The following is a 27,409-nucleotide window of genomic DNA, read 5'->3' as shown; positions in this document are numbered from 1 at the left end:
TCCTCCCAAACGGAAGTACGTCACTCGCAAGTGACTCACGAGTCGTTCATCGCGCCAGAAACAAATAACATGGACGACATGCAGGGTTGGTTTTTTATTTATTTATTTTTTTTTTAGCATAACTGTCGTAACAAGTTTTTTCACATTCTTTTTGATTGCATTCTGAAAACGGCATACACCAAAGCATGTTCCATTTCAATTACCCCGGAAATGAGGTAAAATATATTTGCATTTTCGGATCAGAGAAAACACATGAAGTGACCACCTGGTCTTCAGCTGTCCAGTTTCAGACATCCTGGTCTCGCTATAACCTCAGATTCATCTCTTTAGCTGATAGGAGTGAAACCCAGTGTATCCTTCAGCACATCCATCGTATGGATTGACATACTAACCGCTCTGAGATGCTTTTCTGATCAGCACGACTGTACATGGTGGTTATTTCAGTTATTCTTTTTTCTCCCGTGAACAACTCTGAATAAACTTTATGGACTGTTGTGTGTAAATACCCCAGGATATCAGTAGTTTCTGAAATGATGATTGATGTGAACATAAAAACTCAATCTGTACAGTATATCCATGATTTTATGGATCTATGTGCTGCTGCAACATACTGTAATTGGTTGATTTAAAAAAAAAATGCATGACTGAGCAGGAGCACTGAGCACTTTAATAGGTGTTTCTATTAAAGTGGTTGGTGAAAGTGGGTCTAAAATAGATTAAATGGATTCCACCCCAGTAAAATAAGACAAACTCACCGATTAGACGTCGCTCAGTGGGAAGCTGGACAGCTGTCTGATCAGCAAACCTGCACAGGATCATGTGCTCCTGGACGAAACAAAGATGTCACATTCAGCTACAAACAAATTACCTGGATATCATATGACCTTTTTCCAAACCAACCATTTACACCATGTAAGGACTCATAAATTAATCCTAAGTGAAGAGTGAGGAAAACACAGAGACTAAACTTTTAAGAACTACTGAGCACTACCGTACTAGTAAATAACTGTAAAGGACATTCAATTCGGAACAGTCACGTGCACTGAAAATAATCTGAATATCGACTTAATTCATATTCAATCTTTTACATTTTATTTGTATAGCACGTTTAACAACGGACATTGTCTCAAAGCAGCTTTACAGAACATAATGTTTATCAATATTTATCTCTAATGAGCAAGCCTGTGGCGACTGTGGTGAGGAAAAACTCCCTTAGATGGTACGAGGAAGAAACTTTGAAAGGAACCAGACTCAAAAGGGAACCCATGCTCATTTGGGTGACACTGGGTGTGAAAATAAATGATTATAAACACTGAAGAGTGTGATTATAAATACAGTAACATCCTTTCTACAGTTGTATACAGCCATTTGGAGTTGTGTAACCAGGAGATCCTGAGCAACTCATAAATTAGCTCATCATCTGAGTTCATCATAGATTCAACACTCGTACATTGGTTAGACTTGACTGAATTGAGTAACATGAACACAATTAGTTTTGTACATTCAACATAATTTGAGTCAGTATTCTGTATTATGTACCGAATAAAATCAAACCCCTGAGCTCACACCTGAGCTGAGACTCAAACCACTACATTTATACTGTAGATTCAAGCAGTGTCAACCTTGTGAGATTACTCAATGTAATTGGTTTACATTAATACTCCATGAGGGGGCACGGTGGCTTAGTGGTTAGCACGTTCGATTCCCGCCTCCGCCTTGTGTGTGTGGAGTTTGCATGTTCTCCCCGTGCCTCGGGGGTTTCCTCCGGGTACTCCGGTTTCCTCCCCCGGTCCAAAGACATGCATGGTAGGTTGATTGGCATCTCTGGAAAATTGTCCGTAGTGTGTGATTGCGTGAGTGAATGTGTGTGTGTGCCCTGCGATGGGTTGGCACTCCGTCCAGGGTGTATCCTGCCTTGATGCCCGATGACGCCTGAGATAGGCACAGGCTCCCCGTTACCCAAGGTAGTTCGGATAAGCGGTAGAAGATGAATGAATGAATGAATGAATAATACTACGTGAATTGATCATGCTCGGTCTATGTCATTCAATCTAGCCATTAAAAACTTGTTTAAGTTTAGTATAAGCAATAAAAAAACACATTTTATTCAGAAATATTATCTTTATATATAAAACCTAGATCTGACTGACCACCTTTTTCCTTTTTTTCTGTGTTTGTGTTTAATTCAGGATGGTGGTGAGAAAAAAGTAAGCTTCTCCTGGGAAAGTGAGTGTGTGTTGTTTCCCATGCAGTCAAGGCTGCAGTTTTTTTTTTTATTTTAACAGATTAATCTGTTGTGATACACATTTCTTTGGGGTTTATGTATTAACAGACTTTCCAATTGCCAGTTTAAATATCTGACTCATTTTTTATGTGGTTTGGAAAAGTTAAGGCAGATTTAAAAGTGCTTCAGCTTTGACATATTCGCGTACTTTCATCTCCCATGTTGGGAACTTAGCATCCAGTAGGTAGGTTTTAAAGAATGTAAGTTATTTTATTATGCATATTCTGTATAAACTGCTGCCAATTTTTTAAGATTCTGGCATTTTTTTGGGGAACTAAATTTTGCTACTCAGCCATAGAAAGAAGAAAAATACACATCTCAGACAAGAAATTGTAAATCTGCTTAACTTTAATTACACAGAGTTGGTATGCACCGAGGCTCCAAGATTATAATCCCAAGGTTTTCATGTGTGTGAGTGTATGTGAGTGGGTTCAAATAAAGAGCACCTGTTAGGTCAGGGATTAATGCTGGACAAGAAGACCTGGCTCAATTTCCAATTCATCGCAAAAGAGTTCACCAAGGTTCTGCGCAGTTCTCTGGAGTTGCTCAACAACAAACCTATCAAAGCATGTCATCATGGGCTTTGCTTTGTGCACAGTGGCATTGTCATTGTTGCAGTCAATGATAAAAGGGTGTTCCGCAAAGTTGGAAATCTACAATTGTGTCAAATATCTTTGTATGCAGTGGTATGAACATGCCAAAATTGTTAGCCCAAAGCCTGAAAAACACGTCTAGAACCATAATTCCTCCTCCACCAAATGTTACTGTACAGTTGGTACTGTACATTCAAGGTTGTTATTGTTTTCCTGGCATTTTCCAAACCCAAATTTATCCACCAGACTTCCAGAGAGTGAAGTAATTCTTCACTCCAGAGTTGCCACTGCTCTAATATTGTGCATAGTGAGCTTAGGGTAGTGAAGCCTCAACAGATACGGCTCTTGGCTACTGAACAGAAGGTCAGACACCATCAATCTGGACCCTTGTGCAAGGACCTTAAATCTTAAACCTCTTCTCCAGGGGCACCATAATAAGCTCTGACTTCTCACAAGCTGGAATATTCATTGTACTGTATACTGTATGTGACAAAGTGAGGGTTTGTGTGAGGCCTGCCCTGACATGGAAACCTCATGAAATGCACAGTTTTTTTGCTGATGTTGCTTCCAGCAGCAGTCTGGAACTCAGTAGTGAGTGATCTAACAGAGGAAAGGTGATTTTCAGATGCTACACGCTTCAGCACTCATTGGTTCTGCTCTGTGAGTTTGTGTGGTCTCCTGCATTGCAATTGCTCACAAAAATAACTCTTGCATTAACTGGGGCAAATCTAGCAGAGTAGAAAGTTCAAGAAATAACTTGTGGTGTCTTATGACAGTGCTACATTTCAAGTCACTGAAGCATGACCCATTCTATTGCCAGTGTTTGTTTACGGAGATTGCATGGTTCATCTTAACAATAATAAATGTTTTAACAGCCATGGGTGTGTTGAGGAGATGATTAGGAGGTTAATCGTGAAAAATCATGAAAAATGCAAAGGGGATGGGGTTTTGGGGGCACTGGTATTTTTATCCTTCATTCCCAGTGGTCACTAATGAATATGCGACCAAATTACAAGCAATCTGAATCGCAGACATGTATAGTATAATACTGCAAACCATGTGCTTCATATTACACCAATATGCAATTTGTCACAACTGCTTCCAACGCCATAATCACCCTAGAGCACACAGCAGCACATTGTGTTCCAAAGAGGCACTGCAGACACATTCAATCCTAATTTCAGTTTGCAGAGTAATGGCTTTTAAGTTGGATATAATGAAAAAGCCTTTAGCGTTTGATGATGTGTTCTGAAGTCAAATCAAATGTTATAAACATTCATCTGAAGATCTTCTGAAACTGAGAATTGATTTAGACTATCGTTGGGAATCGTAGAAAATGGAGTGTAATTGCCTAGTCAAACAGAATTACCTCTAATCTTAGGTCATGGCTGTGTTGACAGCTACAATAAATGCTGTACATTTTGTTTCCCCTCATGAATCAAACAGCCCCAGAAGCCTTGTTTGAGTGCATATTTGCACAATTTTTTTTTTCCGTTGTGCAAAATATAGCTTGTGAAAATATGACACTGAATTGAAAAATATCTTTTTTTTAAAAAAAGCTTAGAATCACAGACATATAGACCTCTATAAAAGGGTTTACAACTATATTCTGTAACACTCAAGACCTTCAGAAGCAGATATGGAGCAAAATTCAAGGAGACAGAAGACAACTATACTGTAGAAAAAAAGACTCTGAGGAAAGCCAGATTTCTAGCAGTAAGAATGGAACTTAACTTTACAGGCTGAGGGACTTCCAAGCAGTAGGTCTGAACTTAAACATAACAGACAGTATATATCTAGAAAGATTTCCAGAAACAGGGCCAGTGCTGAAATCTTCAGGACCTCCAGGAAGTGTGTTTGACTTGCGTTTTTTTTCCAAGAAACAGTTTGGGCTATACTGTAACTCACCTGCAGGTTGGCAGATTTCTAAAAGCAATCTAAACCACAAATAATTAAATTTTAAGAAAAATAGTAGAATCTAAACATTTTCGCATATATAAATCTAGCAAGGTTAAGATAGGAACATAGGAACATGCATAAACACTTCAAAATCATGAGAAGAAATGAGGAACTAAACCCTGCAGTAGTGTTAATTTCGTCACCTATTTTTAATTTAGTCTTAGTCTTAGTCTCGTACCAAATGTCCTTGTTAGTTTTAGTCATATTTAGTCATTCACATATCTTTTTTTGTTAGTCAAGTTTTAGTCGACTAAAAGTCTTTTAATTTTAGTCTAGTTTTAAAGTTTTTAAGTTTTTTAAAATAACACATTATTACTGAGATTATTACTGATAAACATTTCAGTAAAAAAAGTGTATGTCACATATGTTTCACTCGAACTTGACCGCACATCACATTTTTTACTTTATTGATACTGCTTTTAATCGTAAGGCAAAGACCGGTCATCGGGACATAAGCTGTCATGTACAATAAAAGAGCCTGCGCAGCATCAGGAAATATAATTTAACACAAAAAGCCTACACGGTGGACTTGAGCTCAGGATTTTTTTTTGAGCGGCGTGTGGACGAATTGTTTCTACGCACACACTAAACAGCACAAAGCCGCAAACTCGTTGTGAATATTTTAAAGGCGTAACAGCTGATGAAAAAGCAGAGACAATTGTAGACGAAAATGAAGAGAGATTTTATCTTCGTTTTTATTTTATACAAAACATTTTCGTCTCGTCTTTTTTCATCAACAATAATGCATGTTCATTTAGTCTTAGTCAGCGTTTTTGGACAGTGGTGCAGTCTTGTCATCGTCTCGTCTTAGTCATGAAAAAAAAAGGTTGCTGAACATATTTCGTCTTGTCTGACGAAATTAAAACTACCCTGCAGGGTGATATTGATCAACAGTTATGGATGAACCCAAAACCTTTGTGGTGGCAGATATCCTGGAATTAATCTGAACCTAAATTCTGTTGGTGGCATATTTTCATGTCCTGGGACGACCATAAACTCCATAATAAAGCTCCAAGTCAAAGGTTCAACTTTACAGGGTGGCACATCTCCAGTAGCAGGTTTGGGTCTAAATTTAACATAGTGGAAACAAAGTGAGCAAAGTACTGCCCATACCCTGCAGATGGTATATCTCAAGAAGTAGGACCTAAACACTGCAGGGCAGCAGATGTCAAAGGTGAGTGTGGTAGATCACAGGATAAGGGTAAGAAATCAATTTTGCAAAATGACAATACTCCTTGAGAAAGGTGGAATGAAAAGTCTTAGATTGTTGGAGCAGCATTTGACATAACATTTAGAGGGTGGTAGATTTGGGTGTAAGGGTTACACCCAAACTCTTTAGAGTGGTGGATCTTCACACACAAGGTTCGACCTAAACTCTTCATGGCAGTAAATCTCCATGATTAGGGTTGAACCTAAATTAAGTTATATAATAAATCACCAGTAGAAAGGTTTAATTCTACAGGGTGGTACATCTCCAGTAGCAGGGTAGAGTCCAAATTTAACATCGTGGTTGATCTATAAAAGCAGAGTACTACCTAAACTCTGCAGGTAGTATATCTCAAGAAAGAAGCGGGACCCAAACCGAGCAGACTAATGGATTGAGAAGGTTGTGAGTTCGATTCCCATGTCCACCAGGTTGCCACTGCTGGGCCTCTGAGCAAGGCCCTTAACCCTCAATTGCTCAGTTGTATAAAAATGAGATAAAAATGTAAATCGCTCTGGATATAAGGGCGTCTGCTAAATGCTGTAAATGTAAACTGGGTCACAGAAATTCAAAACAACATCTGACCTAACATCTGGAGCATTGGTAGTTCAGGTAAAGCCTGATGCAGATCTTGTTGCAGATCTTTAGAAACTTGGTTCAAAACTTTGGAAGGTGTCAGATCTCCAAGTGAATTAGTAGACCTAGACTCTTAATGGTGATAGATCTCTACGATCAAGATTGGACCAGTAGGAAGTCATTAACCAGAGAGAGAAAGGCAGACCAATTAAAAAAATAAAGAAATAAAATAAATCACAGTTTATTTTCAGAGGTAACTTATCTGCGTCTGTCGGGACATTAAGCTGTCGGAGCTGAAGCAATCGCAGTGGATCCTGCAGATTATGTTCAATCCATCACTCACAAGTCAGATTTAAGTGTCTCTTACACGCAAAGTAGGACAGAAAAGTAAGAGAACTACAACCACTAGGTGTACAAGACAATCATTCATGAGGATACCAACGTGCAAAGGAACATTCGAAAGCTGTTTGAACAGTTGCCTGCTGCAAACAAAATGGAATCCACAAACAAGACTAATAAACTGATGTGAGTTCGCTGTAAAGAGTTTTATTGAAGCTGTAATGAGCTGTTCAAAGCCCACAGCAGGAGGACACTAATCTCTTGAGACACCCAGTTTTATCCAGCACAGATCTGGTACCATGTGTATGGATTTCACTGTCTTATTCACTCTGCAATATGATTCAGAGTTCTACATGCTGGAATAAAATGGGGTTACTACTGAGATGAGAGCTGTTACAGCAATGTAGAGTGTTAAGACAGAATAAACCAAAGGAAGAGAGACAGACATCACCTACAGTACATGAAGAAGAATGAAGGAATGTCTGATACCTTCACACTTACCTTATATGTCAACGTGTCTGCAAATTTCTTACTGTGAAGAAGGAAAGAAAGGAGGATTAATGACACACGGTAAAAAGTAAGGCTTAAATGAAAGTTTTTTTTAAAAAAAGAAGTGAAAGACAAGAAGAAAAGATTATGAAGTTTTATGTTCTAAGCTAAAACTTAATTTAAGTGAGTGTGATTAAGTCAAACAGGAAAGAAAAAGAGTTTTTATTTTATTATTATTATTTATTTATTTATTTTTATTATTATTACAGAAGCCTCTATCTCTTCCAAAGGTTTGTAGAGGGACAAAAACAACTTAATCATCATGATTTATTCCCTGGATCTAAGCCGCTTCACCTTTAACCCCACTCGGAACTATGTTGATCATTCAAACCAACCCATTTAACATCTTGAACAAATACAATCAATCTCCCAACCTTCACATGGATCTTACTAAACAACACACATGCTTTAAAAAATGGTTAAACCCAGAAGTTTAAAAGGCTAATTGGTTTGTCACTCTAGAGAAATCCTTAACTCAAAACAGAATGTTTTCCAATGTGCTTTTAATGGAGCAAAGATCCTTTAACTGAAGACCAGCTGAGGAACCTTTGCTTCTAGCTTTTTAAACCTTTAATGAATCTGCATACTTAAAATATAATTAATAAAAAAAAACATCAATAAATCCATTAATGATATTGTCAGGACTCAGCCCGGACTTTTGGCCATGTGCCTGTGTTTAGGTTCCTCGTCACGTTTCCGCCCCGCCTTCGTCTGCTCCTCCCTCTCTCCACACCTGTTCCTAATCGTGTCTCATTGTCTTTTATGTATTTAAGTGAGCCGCATTGCTGAATGCAGCGCGGAATCATTAGTTACGTTTAGTCCCTGTTAAGTGTCGTCATTTGTATTGTTTTAGTTATCATCATTTACTGTCTTGTCTTCATTATTTATTAAACCCCTTTCATTTGAAGCTATCCTGTGTACGGGTCTGTCTCCTTCCTTCCTGGTTGTGACAGATATCCATAATCTCGAACCTCTACATAACATTTTATTTCTTACGTGTTACATAACAAAACGTCAGTAAAGAGGCTCACATATTAAAAATTAATTGAGCAAATATAAGTTTGTATGTTTAGAATTTTATATATTGCAACTTGACAACGTTGTGCTGTTTATTAGCGCTTTAATGCTATTAAATTGTTACTAATATTTTTTCAATTGTTACTATATTTTTTTTGTGCTTTTTTTAAACCAGACAGCACAGAAACAATTAAAAGCAATCATTTATATTGAAATGATATGTTGTCTAATATTTTTTAGTGAGCCAAAATTAGAATAAATAAATAAAATACGTTTCTGAACATGAACTACAATATAAACAAATGAATACACTGCACATTACTACAATGGAAGGAACGGGTCATAATAAGCCAGAGAGCTTAAGTACGTACGAAGCCGCTATTATAGTCTATTCACACATATAATTACTGTGACTACTGGGATTGTCAACTGGTGGACTGTAGTCTGGGTGCAGAAAGTGTTAGTATACTATAGTAAGTATTTCAACAGATTAAACAATGTACATGAGAAACATTCCAGTAGCAGGAGCAAATAAAGGTATGAAAGAAAAACTGGCTGTAGTTTTTTAAGCATAAACCTGAGTGGCTTCTCAACCTCTGGTGGAGACAAAATGACCTGCGTTTATATAAATATTTTAGTTGAAGGCAGCTCATCAGGTCAGAGAACAGCTACAGAGCTGGAGACATGAGGTAAAGGTTTCTGGTTGATGAACTGACAGATTTCAGACATCTTGTCTCTTCAGAGTCGAAATTCAATGATCAGAGTATCATTGATTTAATCTTTCTGTCATTGGTTAGCGTTCCTTCAGTATTATTAGGGGAGAGATTTTGCTTGACGTACTCCATGGTCAGAGACGCGCCACACCAAAGATCTCGAACATTATAAAGGTGATGATGTGTAGCTGTCACTCTACAGTACAGGAGCTCTCAACTTGTTCCCGTTTTTAGTGCTGTGCAATAGTGTGAAAAGAAAACACTCTGAACCACACAGACTGCCTGACAGGCTTACTGTAAAATAACAATCCTGCACCATGAACGTTAGACAAACATTGCTGCCAGAAAGCCAATCAATATGGCAGTGTCATGGTAACAGCTCAGGCACGGCGGCAAAACAACTGTTCGGCTTCTCGTACCGATCCTCCAGAGCCCCTGGAGGAAAATCTCTTATAGCATCGAATTACGGGATTACCCAGACCACACGCCTACTGCACTCCAAGGTTGAAATGGAATGCATGGCAAACGATAAAGTTGTGTTTGTTTTTTATTTATTTGAGTTCAGCTATATCGTGCTGCTGATACATTGCTGGAGGGAAGGACAAGAAGGACAGGACATCTAATAAAATTTAATAACATGCAAGAACATGACCAGGCAGACATGTGAGTGAGAACAAGAAAAGTAAACAAAGACACACTCACTAACACACACCATCTCACTCATACACTCACACACTCACTCTCATACACACACTCACTCTTATACACTCACACACTCACTCTCATACACACACTCACTCTTATACACTCACACTCACTCTCATACACACACTCACTCACTCTTATACACACACACTCACTCTCATACACACACACTCACTCTCATACATACACACACACTCACTATCAATCACACTCACTCACTCAATTACACACACTCACTCACTCTCACACTGTACACACTCACTCTCATACACACACTCACTTACTATCATACACACACTCACTTACTGTCATACATACACACACACTCTCTCTCAAACACACTCACTCACTCTCATACACACACTCACACTTACTCACTCTCATACACACATTCACTCCCTCACTCACTCACTCTTTCTTATACACACTCAATCTCATAGACACACACTCACTCTCATAGACACACACTCACTCTCATAGACACACACTCACTCACTCACATACACACACTCACACACTTTCACACACACCCTCACTCACTCACTCTCATACACATGCACACATTCATGCACACTCTCATTCTGTCTGACTGTTTTTCACACACACACACACTCCCTCTCATACACACACACTCACCTCCTAGGGAAGCTGAACTTGAGGGTATTCTGGATGAAGCCGTAACAGCACGGACTGATCACAAATCCGGCTTTAGCCTGAATGCAGCGATCTAGAACCATGTCTGTCGCCACACCACATGCATGCAGAGCCACCTGCAACAGGTAAAACACAACTGATACTTAAAACCATCATTACACCCCTGTACTTTACAAATCAATGCATATCCCATATCCTACAGACAGAGCTTGCTTCTATTTCACACTTTTTCTCCCATTCCTGCTGCTAATAGGACAGATGAAGTGCTTCAGTACAGTATACAGAGAATTAATGAATTTTTTAAAAAGTGAACACATAATTGCACAACTAAGTTCAGCTCTTTCTCAGCTTTACCATATAATCTATTATAACACTGTTCTGTTGTTGTGCCTAGTGGGCATTTATGAATTTTTATGAAGCGGTAAGGCGTTGGCCTACTGATTAGAAGGTTATGAGTTCAAATCCCGGGAACACCAATCTGCCACTGCAAGGCTCTTAACAATCAATTGTTCAATTGTATAAAAATCACTCTAGATAAGGGCGAATGCCATAAATGTAATGCACTATATTTTTGTCTTGTGTACTATTCAGATATATTACAGTGTTACACCATAGTCCTGAAGAAATGCTGTTTCATTCCAATATACACTAATTTTATTGAGGAATGTCAATAAAATGCACTTGACTTGTTTATGAGTCGTCTAGTGGCATCTGGTTTACCCTCCGACTGCAGCTGCCTTTAATCAAGCACTACTTTAGAGCCCCATTAGGATATGAGAACACACAGTTGATGAGCACTTTAATAAGTCTTGTCTGTGGCATAATAAAGACTGAACCACAGATGCAGAACAACTTCTGATTGGCTGTGTGCCTAGCATAATTCCTGGGGGTCTGGTTGGAGTCCTGGGACAGAACAAAAAGTTTAATTGATCAAAGGTGCTATTAAAAGGAATTTACGTACACACATATCTGAGTAAAAGAAAAAAAAAATAACTAGATTTGTAAAGTTCGTCACGACAAACTTTGATGTTGGCTTTGATGAAGCAAGTATTCGCAAAGGCCGGTGCTTTATGGAGGCGAGTGGACATAAGGGACAGTTTTACTTTTAGAAGCAAGTGGACAGAAAGCTAGGGTGCCAAAACATTTGGAGGCAAGTGGAGACAAGCATGTGATATCATCTGAATACTCTTGAGGAAGTTCTCCTCATTGTGCTGAGTGTTTTGATATGTCACATGTCCATGTTGTAAACAGTTTTTTGATTTTGCATATTTTGTGGGCGGGGCTGTGGGACAACCGGAAGGCCAGTCAGTACACCAATTTAAACCTTTGTTCAGAGTATCACCCTAAAGGAGTTGGCTGAGTTTGGTGTAGATAGTTCGAAAGCTTGCCGAGTTACAAACCTCCAAAATTTATAATGGGAGTCTATGGGAAAAAAGACCATTTTGAGACCCGGTACCGGAAGTACCGGTACTCAGATCGCTTAGAAAAGTAATAGCAACAAACTTCAGACCAGGGTCTACAACATGTCTGAATTTGGTGCATGTAACTCGAAAGCCCTAGGAGGAGTTACTCTTGATAAATTTTTGTCTAAGCTTAAATAGAAAAACAGAATGTTGGCTTCTACAAAGCGACATAATAATATAAAATAAATTTGAATTCAGTGAATTAAGAATTCATCATTCATTTATCTGGATTTGACTAGATATTTTAAAAAATATATATATTTATGTTCTACTAAAAAGAAAAGTAATAATAAATTCATTCATTCATCTTCTACCGCTCATCCGAACTATTCTCGGGTCACGGGGAGCCTGTGCCTATCTCAGGCGTCATCGGGCATCAAGGCAGGATACACCCTGGACGGAGTGCCAACCCATCACAGGGCACACACACACTCTCATTCACTCACGCAATCACACACTACGGACAATTTCCCAGAGATGCCAATCAACCTACCATGCATGTCTTTGGACTGGGGGAGGAAACCGGAGTACCCGGAGGAAACCCCCGAGGCACGGGGAGAACATGCAAACTCCACACACACAAGGTGGAGGCGGGAATCGAACCCCAACCCTGGAGGTGTGAGGCGAACGTGCTAACCACTAAGCCACCATGCCCCCCATCATAATAAATAATTAATAAAATAATAAAATAAAATCCTAAAATAGAATTCAAAAAATGTCTTGGAAAAAAAAAAATTCCTTCATCTGTCAACTATAACTATAGTTATAATAACAAAATATATATCTTTTACTGGTTCAGTCAAGAACAGTGTATCTTGGTGGCTAACGCGCACCATGTACAGTATATTATATACGTCCCATTTATAGTTGGTAAACAGACACAGTTTATACCCTGTGGATGATTAAATTAATACAAACCATAATTCCAAACACTTGGAGAGGAGTACACACTAACGAAGTGTACTCATTGATCTGTTAGCAGTTTCAGCACGAAGCTGCGGTTCCTCTCAGGCAACAGTGTAACAGAGCATGACAGCAAAGGACTCTGTGCACATTAGCTGCAAACTGGTAAGAACTGCTTAAAGGAAGCTGAATAAGAGCCGATGATCGTGCACAATGAATGAGGTCCGACAGGAGGTCCGTCTGGGTAAAAGATGGACAAGCATTCATTGTCTCCTTCTCCAGTCCGGAAAGTATGACTGAGTGAAGATGAGAACCCGAAGTAATGAGGGGAAACACATTCTGATAATCTGATAATATATAAATCACACCTAGTCATTGCTGTGTTCTCTGCAATAGACTGCACTAAAGCATTTAAATCACTGACACTTTAATTACAAAGTATGACACCTCTCTTCAACACAAAGTTCATAAGGCTACATATAACATACACAACTCTTTCATGACCACCTGACGAACTGCATAATGCTTTATTTAATAGCAGTGTTCACTTTACTATTTTACACCTACATAAGCCCTTCCTAACCACTAGAAATAAATCTATATGGAACCTTATCTAAGGGCAGGGTTTATAAGGCTACATAAAACATACACAAGCACTTCTGATTAAATGGATAATGCTGTATTTAAATTCATTTTTCACAGTGCTATTTAACTCATACATCATGACCATCTGACATATACAGTACTGTATATGTCTGATGGTTAATAAGGGTTTATGTAAGTGTTATATAGTTGTATTAACAATGCCTTATACAGGTGCTATGTATACCTTTGAACACAATTAGGTTTATATATCAGCTCAATCTGTATAACTCAAAAACATAAACTGGCTTACAGAAAAAAACATGTCCCCTTTGGTCAAAATGAATTCAATTAAATTTTATTTGTATAGTGCTTTTAACAATGTACATTGTCTCACAGCAGCTTTACAGAACATAAAAAATGTTTATGGAAATTTATTTGAATTCATCCCAAATGAGCACTGAGCAAATGAGGACTGTGGCAAGGAAAAACTCCCTTAGATGGTATGAGGAACAAACCTTGAGAAGAACCAGACTCGAAAGGAACCCATGGTCATTTGGGTGACACCAGAGAGTGTGAATATAAATGATTATAAACACTGGAGAGTGTGATTATAAGTAATATCCTTTCTACACTCGTATATATACAGCCATTTGGAGTTGTGTAACCAGGAGCTCCTGAGAAACTCATAAAATAGCTCATCATCTGAGTTCATCATAGATTCAACACCAACTCCTCCATGCCAAAGTCTCAAATGCTCAATGATTGAGATACAGCATATGTAGAATGCTTTGTGTATTGATTAAGAGGTTGTTCTCTTCGATGTGTTCATGTGGTTAGAAAGTCTTTATGAACACAATTGTAGCTGGCAATTGTCTCTATATCCCTCGGGATGCGCAGAAAAAGAAGAGCAAGTAGAGAGGAAATAGTGTAGCTGCTGTTAATATGCATTATATTAGCAAGCACTAGATGATAATGTGCATTTGATCAGATGTACATGAGCATACGTTTATGGGGTGCATTATGTGTATGTCTGGCTAAAGAGATATACAGTATCTTTAATCTATATTTAAACTGGGAGAGTGTGTCTGAGCCCTGAACACTGTCAGGCTATTCCAAAGTTTAGGAGCTGAATACAAAAATGCTCTATACCGCCTTTAGTAGACTGAGATATTCTGGGAACTACAAGAAGTGTAGAGTTTTTTGATCTCAGAGAGCGTGACTGATAATAGCATGTTAGAAGACTGGTTAGATACATGGGAGCTAAACTATTTAGTGCCTTGTATGTAAGTAGCAGCAGTTTGTAATCAATTTTGAACATACTGTACAGTAACATGTAGCCAGTGTAGAGATGATAAAATTGGGGTTATTTGTTTATATTTTCTTGACCAGGTAAGAACTCTAGCAGCTGCATTTTGGATTAATTGTAGCCTATTTATTAAAGATGCAGGACAACCACATAGTAATGCATTACAATAGTCTAGTCCAGAGGTCATGAATGCATGAACTAGCTTCACAGCATCAGATACAGATAGGATGTTTCTCAGCTTGGCAATATTTCTAAGATCGTAGAAGGCCGTTTTTGTAATATGGGCGATATGATTTTTAAAAGACAAGTTTCTGTCTAATAAAATACCCAGTTCTTTCACTGCTGAGCTAGAAGTAACGGTACATCCTTCTAAGTGCAAGTTGAATTTTGGCGTACTGGTTTTCGAGCAATAAGTAATATCGCTATCTTACCGGAATTTAACAATAGAAAATTATGGATCATCCAATCTTTTATATCTTTAACACTCAGTTAACATGGACAATTTAGATATTTCATCTGGTTCTGATGAGATATATAACTGGGTATTATCGTCAGCATAACAATGGAAACTAACCCCAAGCCTTCTAATGAGGGAAGCATGCATATTGAGAAAAGCAGAGGTCCTAAAATTGATCCTTGAGGGACCAAATATTTCACAGGCATTAAACCGGACCATTCTCCATTTAAATCGATAAAATGATATTGATCAGACAGAGAGGATCTAAACCATCTTATAGCCTGTCACTGAACACCTATGTAATTTTGTAAGCGATCTAAGAGAATGTTGTTATCTATAGTGTCAAATGTAGCACTAAGATCAAGTAGAACTAATAGTGAGAAGACGCCTTGGTCCAAAGCTAAAAACAGGTCATTTGTCATCTTAACAAGAGCAGATTCTGTGCTATGATGGGGCCTGAAACCTGATTGAAACTATTCAAACACAATAGATTTGTTCTTCTGTAAGAAGGAGCATAATTGAACGGACAACCTTTTCTAATATTTTAACATAAATGGGAGGTTAGAAATTGGTCTGTTTATTAGGATCTAGATAAGGTTTCTTAATAAGGGGCAAAATAACCGCCAACTTGAAGGATTTAGGGACAAGACCTAAAGATAACAAGGAGTTAATAATACTGAGAAGAGGCTCTCTAGCTGTCTGTAACACTTTTTTCTGTAGTTTGGTTGGAATGGAATCTAACAAACATGATGTCAATTTAGCTGTAGTGATAAGTTTATATATCTTTTCCTATCCTATACTTGTAAAGCCTTGTGGAGCTTCAGGTGAGATTGGATCACAAGATGTTGTCAACGGTTGAACATCCACAATTTTGATCCTGACTCTAATTTTTTTTTAGTGAAGAAAATCCTCACTACTAAACTATGATGGAATAATCTTCAGAAAAAAAAACACTGTGCAAAATAAGAACCTGGGATTGTTTTGGTTATTTTCTATGAGTTTGTCCAAGGGCTCAGTCCTAGCAATGTGTCTGTAGATGGACATATTGTCCTTGTACACAATTCTAAAAATCTCTAATTTAATTTTTCTCCATTTTTGTTTGAGTATGACTGTTATACCATGGTGAAAATTAGAAAAGCATCATTTTGGATTCACATGACCTCATGATCAATGAATCAATACCTCTCCATCTCTTTGAAGCTCAGCATCCTTATGATGCATTAAATTTCACATCTGACAATATGGTAATACAAATCTTGAAGCTCTGGTGCTAAATAAAATTTTTTGAGTCGGTCTCGTCTTGCATCTCGGCCATCTATTAATGGAAAAGTAATGTGCAGTGTGCATCAGATCTCCTCTAACAATACAGATTCGTGTAACAGAATAACAAGAGAGCTTATTACAGTATGCTGCTCCTTGTGACATAATTACCTGAATTTCACACACTGTTTTGCTTTTGAAATAAATAAATCTCATTTTTGTAGTATGAGGTCACCTTAACCTGTACATTCTGCAAAGGACACTCATAATCAGTAATAAAAACAAGCTATCTTGCCAGAAGATCAGTGAAATTATTTTTGGTATGGATAAGTAGACATTGTTCTCCCAAACCAAGCATCTCCATGGAAACTAATACAAAATTTTATTTGTACCAGTAGTCTCAAGTGAAAAGCGAATCAATCTAATTTAAAATTTCTGTTGATGATAAAGGAAAAGAAAAGCTCTGCAATGAGGCTTGGATTAACCAGCAATTCTGCTTCATTGTGCATCAATTATTTGCAGATGAGGAGAAGATAACAGATAATGCGGTTGATGGGATTTTTACCTTCTTTAACTGCGTTATTGTTTTGAGCGTTAATTTTTTGCTGAGGGCGGCTGTTCAAAACAAAATCAAACACAAATTCTCTTGATTTTAATAATGACATGAAACAACAATGCTAGAGATTATTTATACACCTATGTTAAGCTTTATTACAAATATGTGTATTTACACTTTGTCAAATGTCTGCATGCACAATGAATAATATCTGACTTCGGGAGAGCAACAAATGTCTGCATGCACAATGAATAATATCTGACTTCGGGAGAGCTCAAAGCTTAAACGGCAGATCAAATCAGTCCTGCGGTCATGAAGACCAAGGAAATGCCTGTGGAGCTATGAGAAAATAAGAAGGAGAAGGTTATTATAACATCAGCAAAGCTTTGAACCTTCTTAGGTGTACTGTGAAATCCATTAAAATAAAGTGGGAAAAAACCCAGACACTACCAAACTCGGGTCAAACCAAGAGCTTGGGTAATTTACAGAGACGTGTCCAAGAGGCCAGCTACAGCAGTGAATGAAGTTACAGAGCTGAAAAAAAAAAAAGAACCTGTACTGAACTCAACAATATGATGAGTTCTTCATAGATCCAGCCTCCATAATCCAGATCCAAACCTGAGAGTTTCTAGGAAACGTTTTATTTTACTCTGAGACAGGCTGAAAAATTACGAGCTATTTCAGATAAAAGTTAAAGCAGGATGTTTGCTGTAAAATGGTAAACTGTAAAATGGTAAAATGTGATGGTAGCATCATGATTTCGAAAAGCTATATGAATGAACCGCTTCCCTCAGACAGACTTCTGCATTTAGACAAAGAAAAAAATACATGCTACAACAGGAGAAAACCAAACAAAACGTCTAGCCTTTAGGAACCGTAGAATAAAAGCCCAAACTAAAAATATATATCCGCCAACATTCTGTATATAATTTTGGAACATATTTGCTTTGAGGTATGGAAGAAAATGAAATGTGCAAAGCTTAAGTTGACAACTCAAATCACTACTGCTTTTAAAAAAAAATAAAATAAAATAAAAAAATATAATAAAATAAAAAAACACCATAGAAATTTTTTGATAATTTTTTTAAATTTACAAATCATGCAAAAACCATCTAAACAACTAATTTAATTTAGTTTAATTTAGTTTAATATATAGAGATACAATATTGGGAAGTGGTAGCTCAGTGGTTAAGGTGTTGGGCTACTGATCGGAAGGTCATGGGTTCGAACCCCAGGTCCACCAAGCTGCCACTGCTGGGCCCCTGAGCAAGGCCCTTAACCCTCAGTTGCTCAGTTGTAAGATAAGGGTGTCTGCTAAATGCTGTAAATGTTAATATTAACATGAAAATTCAAAATAAGATATTGGGGCTGTGGAATCCCATTCTGATCGGCTTACATTCAATATAGCAATTCAGCAAAGGGGGAAATCATCAAGGGATACTTTCTAAGTCTTGTCACACCTTCAGAGTATACACGTAAATGCTGCCAAAAACAAGTGCTTATACAGCTAAAAAAGTGAAACCTTACAGTATGTCATCTTCTGCTGCTGTTTTCCTCTCGCCTCAAGGTTTGACATCTTGTGTGCTCAGAGAAGAGTGGTTATTTAAGTAACCCTAGCCTTCTTGGCACCTCATAACAGACTGGTCATTCTTCTCTGATCTGCCTCATCAACAGTGTGTTTCTGCCTGAAAACCTGCTGCTCTCTGGATGTTTTTCACACCATTCTGTGTAAACTCTGGAGACTGTTGTGTGTGTGTGTGTGTGTGTGTGTGTGTGTGTGTAAAAAAAAAAATCCCAGGAGATCAGCAGTTTGTGATGTGCTCAAAGCAGCCCATCTGGCACCAAAAACTATGCCATGGTTAGTCACAGGGATCAGAATTTTTCTAATGCTTGATGTGAAGTGATGCTTAACTGAAGCTCTTGATCTGCATCTGCACGACTTGATTCTTTGTGCTTCTGCCACATGATTGGCTGCTTAGATAACTGCATAAAGGTGCGGGTGTTCCTAAATGAAGCAGTGGCTCATGAGGTTGTTGTTCAATTCAACTTTAACTTTATTTGTATAGCTCTGTTAACAGTAGTCATTGTCGCAAGGCAGCTTTACAGAAATATATGAATTATAAATTGATCCCTAATGAGCAAACCAGAGGTGACATTGGCGAGGAAAAACTCTTTGAGACAATATGAGGAAGAAACCTTGAGGGGAAACAGACTCAATCTGGGTGACATTGGATAATGTGTTTATAAATCGTTTCCCTTCTATGACTGTACACTATGGCCACGTTCACACTGCAGGTAAAAGTGGCCCAAATCTGATTTTTTTGGGGTCAAGTGACTAGGTCAGACTTCTTCAGGAGTAGTGTGAACACTCAAATCTTGCCCAGATCTGATTTTTTCAAATCAGATTTAGACCACAAGGCGGATTTGATGCGACTTTTACGTCAATCTACATCGACATTCGTCACAATTATGCGCCGGCGAGTACGCACACAAACCTGACTATGCCTACAAAATGGATCAAATAATCAAAAGTTGCCCTCGACATCTGAAAATTTTCAAAACACTGCGTCTCTGTGCTGCCATTACACAAACATTTAGAAAGAAAAGCGAAAATGCTTACATCCTCCATAACCTCGCCAACTTTAGCGCAACGGCGTGCTGCGTGCGACGTCATTGTTATTGTTCGTTTGCGCATGCGGGTCAGTTCGAAACAGCAAACAGTTCACATTGGTATCTGATATAAGCCACATTTTAAAAGGTAATGTGAACAGCCAAAAAAAAAAAAAATCAGATCTGATCAAAATATCCGAATTGAGCATTAAGACTTGCAGTGTGAACGCGGCTTATGTTCAAAAGATGCGACTGCATATATACAGGTGATTAATTTGAGTTTTAATGAGGTTTCGTTCCTTCCTTCAGTTCCTTCTTTCCTTCAATCCTTCAATTCCTTTCTTTCTTCAGTTCCTTCCTTCCTTCCTTCCTTCCTTAATTCCTTCACTTCCTTCCTTCCTTTCTTCCTTTACTTCCTTCCTTTACTTCCTTAATTCCTTCACTTCCTTCCTTCCTTCACTTCCTTCTTCCTTCCTTCCTTCAGTTCCGTCAGTTCCTTCCTTCCTTCACTTCCTCAATTCCTTCACTTCCTTCCTTCCCACACTTACTCACTATAAATGCCGGTGGCGTCTAATTAAGTGTGTTTGATGTTATTTGCCATCGACTTGGAAATGGCTAATACTTCTTGTTAGTTAAAAATAAAAGATCCATTTGAGATGATATGACACTTCTAAAGTTCATAAACGAGACGCTAGAGAACAGTGCATAAAAAGGTGCACAGTGTTTAGAATGTCACTTGGGACCTGGCATAAGATTTGAGAGCCACTTATTTATATTTTAACCCCTTTTTTATTTGCCTGTGGTTAATCTTTAATACCCGTGACCCGAGGTAGTTCGGATAAGCGGTAGAAGATGAATGAATGAATGAATGAATGAATAAATAATCTTTAATAAACTCAATTTGGTTAAAAAAAAGTTTGACTACTAGTGTAGCTGTAAAGAACTGTTAACCAGCAGAGTCAACTGCCCTTAGGCTTTCATTATACATTATACAAATTGATTTTGTTGTTGTTCTTTGTACAGGAAGCTGGTTAAAATGATTGCTTTTGGTAGACACATATTCTACAGCTGTGGTGCATAGAGATTAGGTTGAAAAATGTTGAAGCTTTTCCTTTAACAACCTGGGGCTTAGATTAGATTCGGCCTCTCTTGTAAGTGGATTTGAACAGCAGCATCTGCCAAATGAATAAATGTAACCCTAAAAGTCTTCAGTCACTTCTGCTGAACCATGCTACAGCCACGACAAATGAAGTCTGCACCAGCCTTCAGCCCCAGAGTTTTCCCCCTAGTACATCGCTCCTGCTATGTTTACTCACATCTCCACACAAGCCTGGAGCTGAAAGTACAAGTTTATGTGTGACTGTCAGAAGAAATTGCGGCGACTCGTTTTCACGCCTCAAACCCCAGATGAGCTCGTAAGTAACAGACTCTGTCTGGCTTCTGAGGTAGAATCTAAGCAGACGGTGTGTGAGACAGAACATAACCGAGCACTGCTAAAGGATATCCAGCTGTACGCTGTTATTGCAAGACCAGATCATTCAGATCCTGAGACTCTCATTGCACAAGCAGCACCAAAGCTGTCTGATCCAACCAAGGGGAATCGAGCAGACCGGAGTTCTGGGTACATACTAAATATTAAAACATTAATAAATATATATATATAAATAAACAATACTAGAAAGAAATTAAAACCGCATGAACAAAGTTTTCTTTCATCTTCAGTAAAGAAGTCATTTTCAAGTTGGACCTGGATGGAACCCCAGGAACACTGAACACAACCTGGACCACAACACTGAACACCATGCAACATCCACAGACTCATTAAGGCTTTTTAATCTGTGGGTTATCATTTGAAGTGGGGTTTGTGTCACTATTTACTCCAGGTTATAAAAACCTGCTCCTGCTCTTTTATAGTTTTAACCCCACAAATGTTTGTCAAAAGTGTACAGTGTGAAACAATGCTGTGTTAAAATGTAACAGCGAGATGCTTAGCAATCAGAAACCGAACAGCTCGTGCCTCATCTCACCTGAAAACCAGGATGGAGCAACACTCAATCAGCTCGGGAGTCTGTAGTGTTGAGCAGCAGTGAACAAGTGCTTGCCGTAGCGTGAGGGACATTCATGACACTGAAAAATTAGTGGAAGTTAGATATCAGTGAACACCTGATCAACTACAGGACTATTTTAAAAAGGACCAAAAAATATTGGTATAACAAGATCTGCTCGGGAGCAGAAAGGCAGACTGGTGCTTCTCCCTCCTCCACCCTCAATGAACAGAAAGTTAGAGAAGCCATCATTAAAAGCAGTCACATGCTGGATTTATGAAACCACAAACATGAATAATATAATAAGAATAAGGTTAAGCCAGGGATTTAGAAATGTACAGTGTGAGATGTCAGATTATGAACAGCCAGTGTTAAGCGTTAACCCCAGGTAAATTATGAGCAGTGTGAAACGTCAGACAGGAAAACCCAGGATTCTGTTTAGCTGGAGTTTACAAAGACAAAGAGTTAAATATTTCAAGTTTGAAAATCTATATTCACACCTATGTTTTTCATGGAGAACCCAGAGAAAACCCACGCAAACGACAGCTGCCTGAGCTCAGACTCGAACCAGGGAACCAAGCAAAATTTTAGGGTAGCAAGAATGCAAAAACAATGGCTCGCATCCTGTGAAAGACACCCACATGGAAAAATATCGAACTTTTTATTACATGTTGCTTTCCCAGGAGAAATCTCTCTAAATCCCAACCACATAGGCACATTTAAGAGGATATAAACTTCCTGTGTGTGGGGAAGACTGACAATTTGCCAGGCTGACAACCAGCACATGGTTTGGATGGAAGGCCAAGTGGAGCAGGTCTCTACAGAGCGTAGAGCAAGCTGAAACGTCTCATTAGGGCAATGAGCGCACAAAAAACACAGACGTCCAACAAAACACTAACAGCACAGCCACACACAGCGTCACTCGAGTGAGGCCCGTGTTATGTAACTCAATCAAAAGAACAGCTCTGCTGAAGAAATGAGCCGTTCAATCTCCATAGTGGATTACACACAGAAAACCCCTGTGGTCAGGGGAAATCAACAGCTTTTCAACAAAACATTAGAAAGAAAATGAGAAACTAAATCAACAAATCTTGGACAAATTCCCAAGCCAATTCAACAATTCTAAGGCAAATCAAAATCGGGGTTTAGATCTATAATGATCCCGTAACGTCCGTCATTACTTACAATAACAATTCGTACCAATGGGTTATGTAACATTCAAGAATCTAACCAACACCATGTAGTAAAAAGCCCAGTCTGATGCCTAATGGGCCTTTCATCTTGATATTAGCCAGAAAAATATATGGCCTGTTCAAGGTTCTTGTGGGTGTGAAAAATAAATAAATAAATAACGAGAGAGAGAGAGAAAGAGAGAGAGAGAGAGAGAGAGAGAGAGAGAGAGAGAGAGAGAGAGAGAGAGAGAGAGAGAGAGAGAGAGAGATTAAATAAAAGAAAACAAACAGAGAGAAGAAAATCTCCCCACTCTTATCTCCATCACAGATGTCAATGTCAGGGCAAATGGAACAGCAGTCCTTTGTCCTTTAAAATGTCTGCACTCAAAACTCTGCTCAATAGGCCAAGAAATAAAAAGGTAATTTGGGTGAAGTGCACAACGTTTAACGTTTAAAAAAATATTCCATGTATGATTAAAGGGCAGTGGTAGCTCAGTGGTTAAGGAGCTCAGTGGTTAAGGTGTTGAACTACTAATGTTAAGGTCGTGATTTCGACACTCAGTGCCACCAAGCTGCCACTGCTGGGCCATTAATTTAGCTTCAAATGATCTAACTAAGAATCTTAGCTTAAGAGTGATTCAGAAAAACATAAACACGTTTATCTTAGAGAGGAGGCGGGGCTAAACCCTGTTACTAAGACTGTGATGGTTGTCGTATAAAAATATATATTAGTGCTTTTAAAATCTGGTCTATTATAAGCCTTTATTTTGTCTCTATGTTAAAATATTTGAGTCTATATTGTGTGGAGATTACGTTTCTGACCGGTCAGAAAATCTGTATGTTATAAAAATGTTATAAATGTAATGTAAATGTAGACATCTCTGACATAAAGCAGAAATGTCATAGAGACAAATTATATCATTTCCGTAGCTATGGTATTTGAGCTCGGAGATGTTAGTGTGTCTCTAGATGACATAGCAGCAGCAAAAAAATAAAATAAAAAATATTTGCAGAATTATTCGTTCCAACTCATAATAAATATCTAAATAAAATAATACAACTCAGGGTTAGGTGTGTTGTCTATTGCGAGATGTTTTTCTGCTCACCTCGGTTGTCTCCACCCACAGAAACGCAGCTCGGTGGATGTTTGTTGCTCTCCGCACCATTCTGTGTAAACTTTAGAGACTGTTGCGTGTGAAAATCTCAGAGTATGAGCAGTTTCTGAAATAATCAATCCATCCCATCTGAGACCAACAAACATGCCATGGGCAAAGTCAGAGACCTGAGATCATTCTCCCTCATTCTCTTTGTGATACAATGACTGAAAATCTGCAAAATCTACTGGATAACTGCATGATAAGCATGGATACAGGTGTCCTTTTATTGTGGCCAGCCTAAGACACACCTGTGTAATAATCAGTGTTGTAATGTAACGGAGTACAAATACTTCGTTACTGTACTTAAGTAGAAATTTCACGTATCTGTACTTTACTTCGCTATTTATGTCAACTTTCACTTTTACTCCACTACATTTCCTAGATAAAATGTATACTTTTACTCCGTTATATTTCCACTAAGCATCTTCGTTAATCGTTACTACAAAATAAAATCAGAAGAAATGTGTGTGACTGCAATAAGGGAGGTTTGGTGAATCACTGCTCCTAGATCACATTACGCAGCTCCGCACGCTCTATTTCAGTGTAATGTTGCCAAAGGAGGAGCACAACTGCACAACTAAAACTGCCATGGAAGCACCTACTGGAGGACCTCCCGTTATCGTAGACGACCACCCCGACGATAGTGGTGAACAGGGTGAAGAAGATAACGTTATACACCCGTGGCCGTATTTGCAAGAAATGTTTCTGTACATTGGAATGAAAGATTCCTCCTACCGGATGAAGTGCGTCTTATGTCTACCGAAAATCACTGAAATTTTACTTTTTACTTTTACTTCAAATACTTAAGTACATTAAATATCAGAAAATGACTTTTGATACTTAAGTACAGTAAATATCAGATACTTTAAGTTGATACTTTTACTTGAGTAATATTCTAAAAGGTAACTTTCACTTCTACCAAAGTCTTTTTCTAGTACGATACTTGTACTTTTACTCAAGTATTGCTTTCTAGTACTTTATACAACACTGGTAATAATCATGTTGTCTAATCAGCATCTTGATATGCCACACGTGTGAGGTGGATTGATTATATCGGCAAAGGGGAAGTGCTCACTAACACAGATTTAGACAGATTTGTGAACAATATATGAAAGAAATAGGCTTTTGTTTACATAGAAAAAGTCTTAGATCTTTGAGTTCAGCTCATGAAAAATGGGTAAAAACAAAAGTTTATCATTTCGTTCAGTGTATATATATATATATATACATATATATATATATATATATATATATATATATATGTGATAACGATTAATGATCAATGATGATAATGATGGCGGAACTTCGGCGGAAATTCGGCGTATCCAGCTTCCATCTCTTTCTCCTCCTCCTCCCCATCATTTACCACCTCATAATCGTTCTTCTTCTTCCTCATTTGCCTCATCATTCTTCGGTTCATCTTTTTTCCCCCAATTCCAATTCCCACATCATCCTCCTCTTTTTATTCAAATCTGCTCCACATCAGTCTTCTTCTTATCTTTATCTCTGCTCTGCAATTCAAAATCATCTATCCTACTCCTCCTTCTCATCCTCCTCAGCACACTCATCATTTCTCCTGCTCTTCCTTCTTATAATTACGGTTCTCTTCCTCAGAATACCCATCATCCTTTCTTCTGCTCTTCTTTATTAGAATTATTCTCCTCTTCCTCCGGATCATTACTTATCCTGCTTTTCTTTCTAATAATCCTTTTATCTCCACATCATTCTTCTATTCATCATCATCATCATCATCATCATCATCATCATCATCATCATACTACACCACTGCATCATAATTTTCCATATCACTCTCTTCCTCTACTTCTCATTCAGGTCTTCTCTATATATTCAGTTATTCTCCTTCTTATTTCTGCTCTCCAATTCTTCATCATCTCCCTGCTTCGATATCTCATTAACATTCTCCTCCTGCTCATTGTCACCGCTCCTCTTTTTCATGCACATTCTCCTAGCTCCTCTTCCTTATCCTCCTCCTCACCACTCCAGTTGCTCATTATTTGCCTTTGCATCATCATGATCATCAACAAAATCGTTGTCATCACTCCAGCGCAAGTGCTTAAGGCTCTGAGGTTGTTGCACCAGCACTGCCAAGGTGCCACTGTTGGGCCCTTAATCTGCAAGGGCCTTAATCCTCTTTACTCCAGGGACACTATCATGCTGACCCTGCATTCTGACCCGACCTCCAAAGTTAGGATATGCAAAGAAAGCATTTTACTGTGCTGTAATGTACTGTATATATGACACCGACAATGTATACTTTTGTCATCGTCACCTCTTTTTCTCATCATCATCCTCCTGCTTATCGACATCTTCCTCTTCATCCCTCTCATCAACCTTTTGACAATCCCACTGCCATCATCCATTACATCCTCATTTTCCACCTTCCTCTTTTTTCATTCCATCCTCCTCCTCAAAATTCTGCTACTCACACCATCGCTCTCCTCCTCACCACCTCACAAATACGACTGAGCAGTTGCGGTTTGAGGTTCTTATGCAACGAAACAAGCGTGAAAGCTTGGGAGGAAGTTGTGATGTGAAATCTCGACCTTGCTGTAGCCAAAATCATTAGCATGCTCCTGCTCATGATCTTCCTCTTCATCATTCTGTTCATTCTCCTCTTCTTCCTTCTCCTCATCTATCCTCCTTCTTATCCAGACCACGCTTTAGTGAAACATAATGTACGATTTGTTTTCTGATGAAACCAAGTCATTATTGCTGTTGACGACTCTGAAAATCAACACTTTTTAACGCTACACTTAGTATAAAGACTTCTTAATTTAGAGAAAATAGCACTCTTCTGGGTGTTAAAGTAGTGGGAGTGCTAGCAGAGCCGTGGTTTAAAAGTCGACAGTTTCGTTCTCGCGGAATCTGGTATTTCAGACCGCAAATAGGCAAGAACTAACAAAACCATTCCCACTTACGACGGTGGGGGAAAAAAACAGCAATTCAACAACTCGGTTCTGCGTGAGTGCTAGCAAACAAAAGCTGCACTCAAATATGCATTCCTGACTTCAAAATAAGTAAAACTGGAGGTTTAAATGCACAGAAATTGCTTAGCGTTGATGTACGGCTTAACGTTGCTGAATAAGAAATGTTATCATCCTAGCCTGGTGGTTAACAACAAACGACACATCGGTGACCGTGTCCTCAAGATGCTGAGGTTAAAACATGTACTGAATAAAGCGTTTAATTGAATTTCAAATAATCAGCTGCAAAGAAGACAAAGAAGGTATTTAAAGAGACTCCTATAGTACATATCCGCTCAGTTATTATGCATGTAATCA

At 38.4% G+C, this 27,409-nt stretch overlaps 1 protein-coding gene across 1 annotated transcript in view; it reads right to left on the bottom strand.

The window, feature by feature from the left end:
* Positions 1-27,409, bottom strand: part of gstcd (glutathione S-transferase, C-terminal domain containing) — a 119,318-nt gene that overhangs the window by 4,829 nt on the left and 87,080 nt on the right. The window contains exons 9-11 of the mRNA XM_060871453.1: positions 10,576-10,709; positions 7,457-7,487; positions 756-825 (exon numbers count right to left, since the gene is read on the bottom strand). Of these exons, the coding sequence (XP_060727436.1) occupies positions 756-825; positions 7,457-7,487; positions 10,576-10,709 (235 nt within the window). The remainder of the gene's footprint in view (positions 1-755; positions 826-7,456; positions 7,488-10,575; positions 10,710-27,409) is intronic.

Source organism: Tachysurus vachellii, chromosome 6 (genome assembly GCF_030014155.1).
Source record: "Tachysurus vachellii isolate PV-2020 chromosome 6, HZAU_Pvac_v1, whole genome shotgun sequence".
Lineage (NCBI taxonomy): Eukaryota > Metazoa > Chordata > Actinopteri > Siluriformes > Bagridae > Tachysurus > Tachysurus vachellii.
The sequence above is the reverse complement of the archived record's forward strand: the minus strand, read 5'-3'. Positions and strand labels throughout refer to the sequence as shown.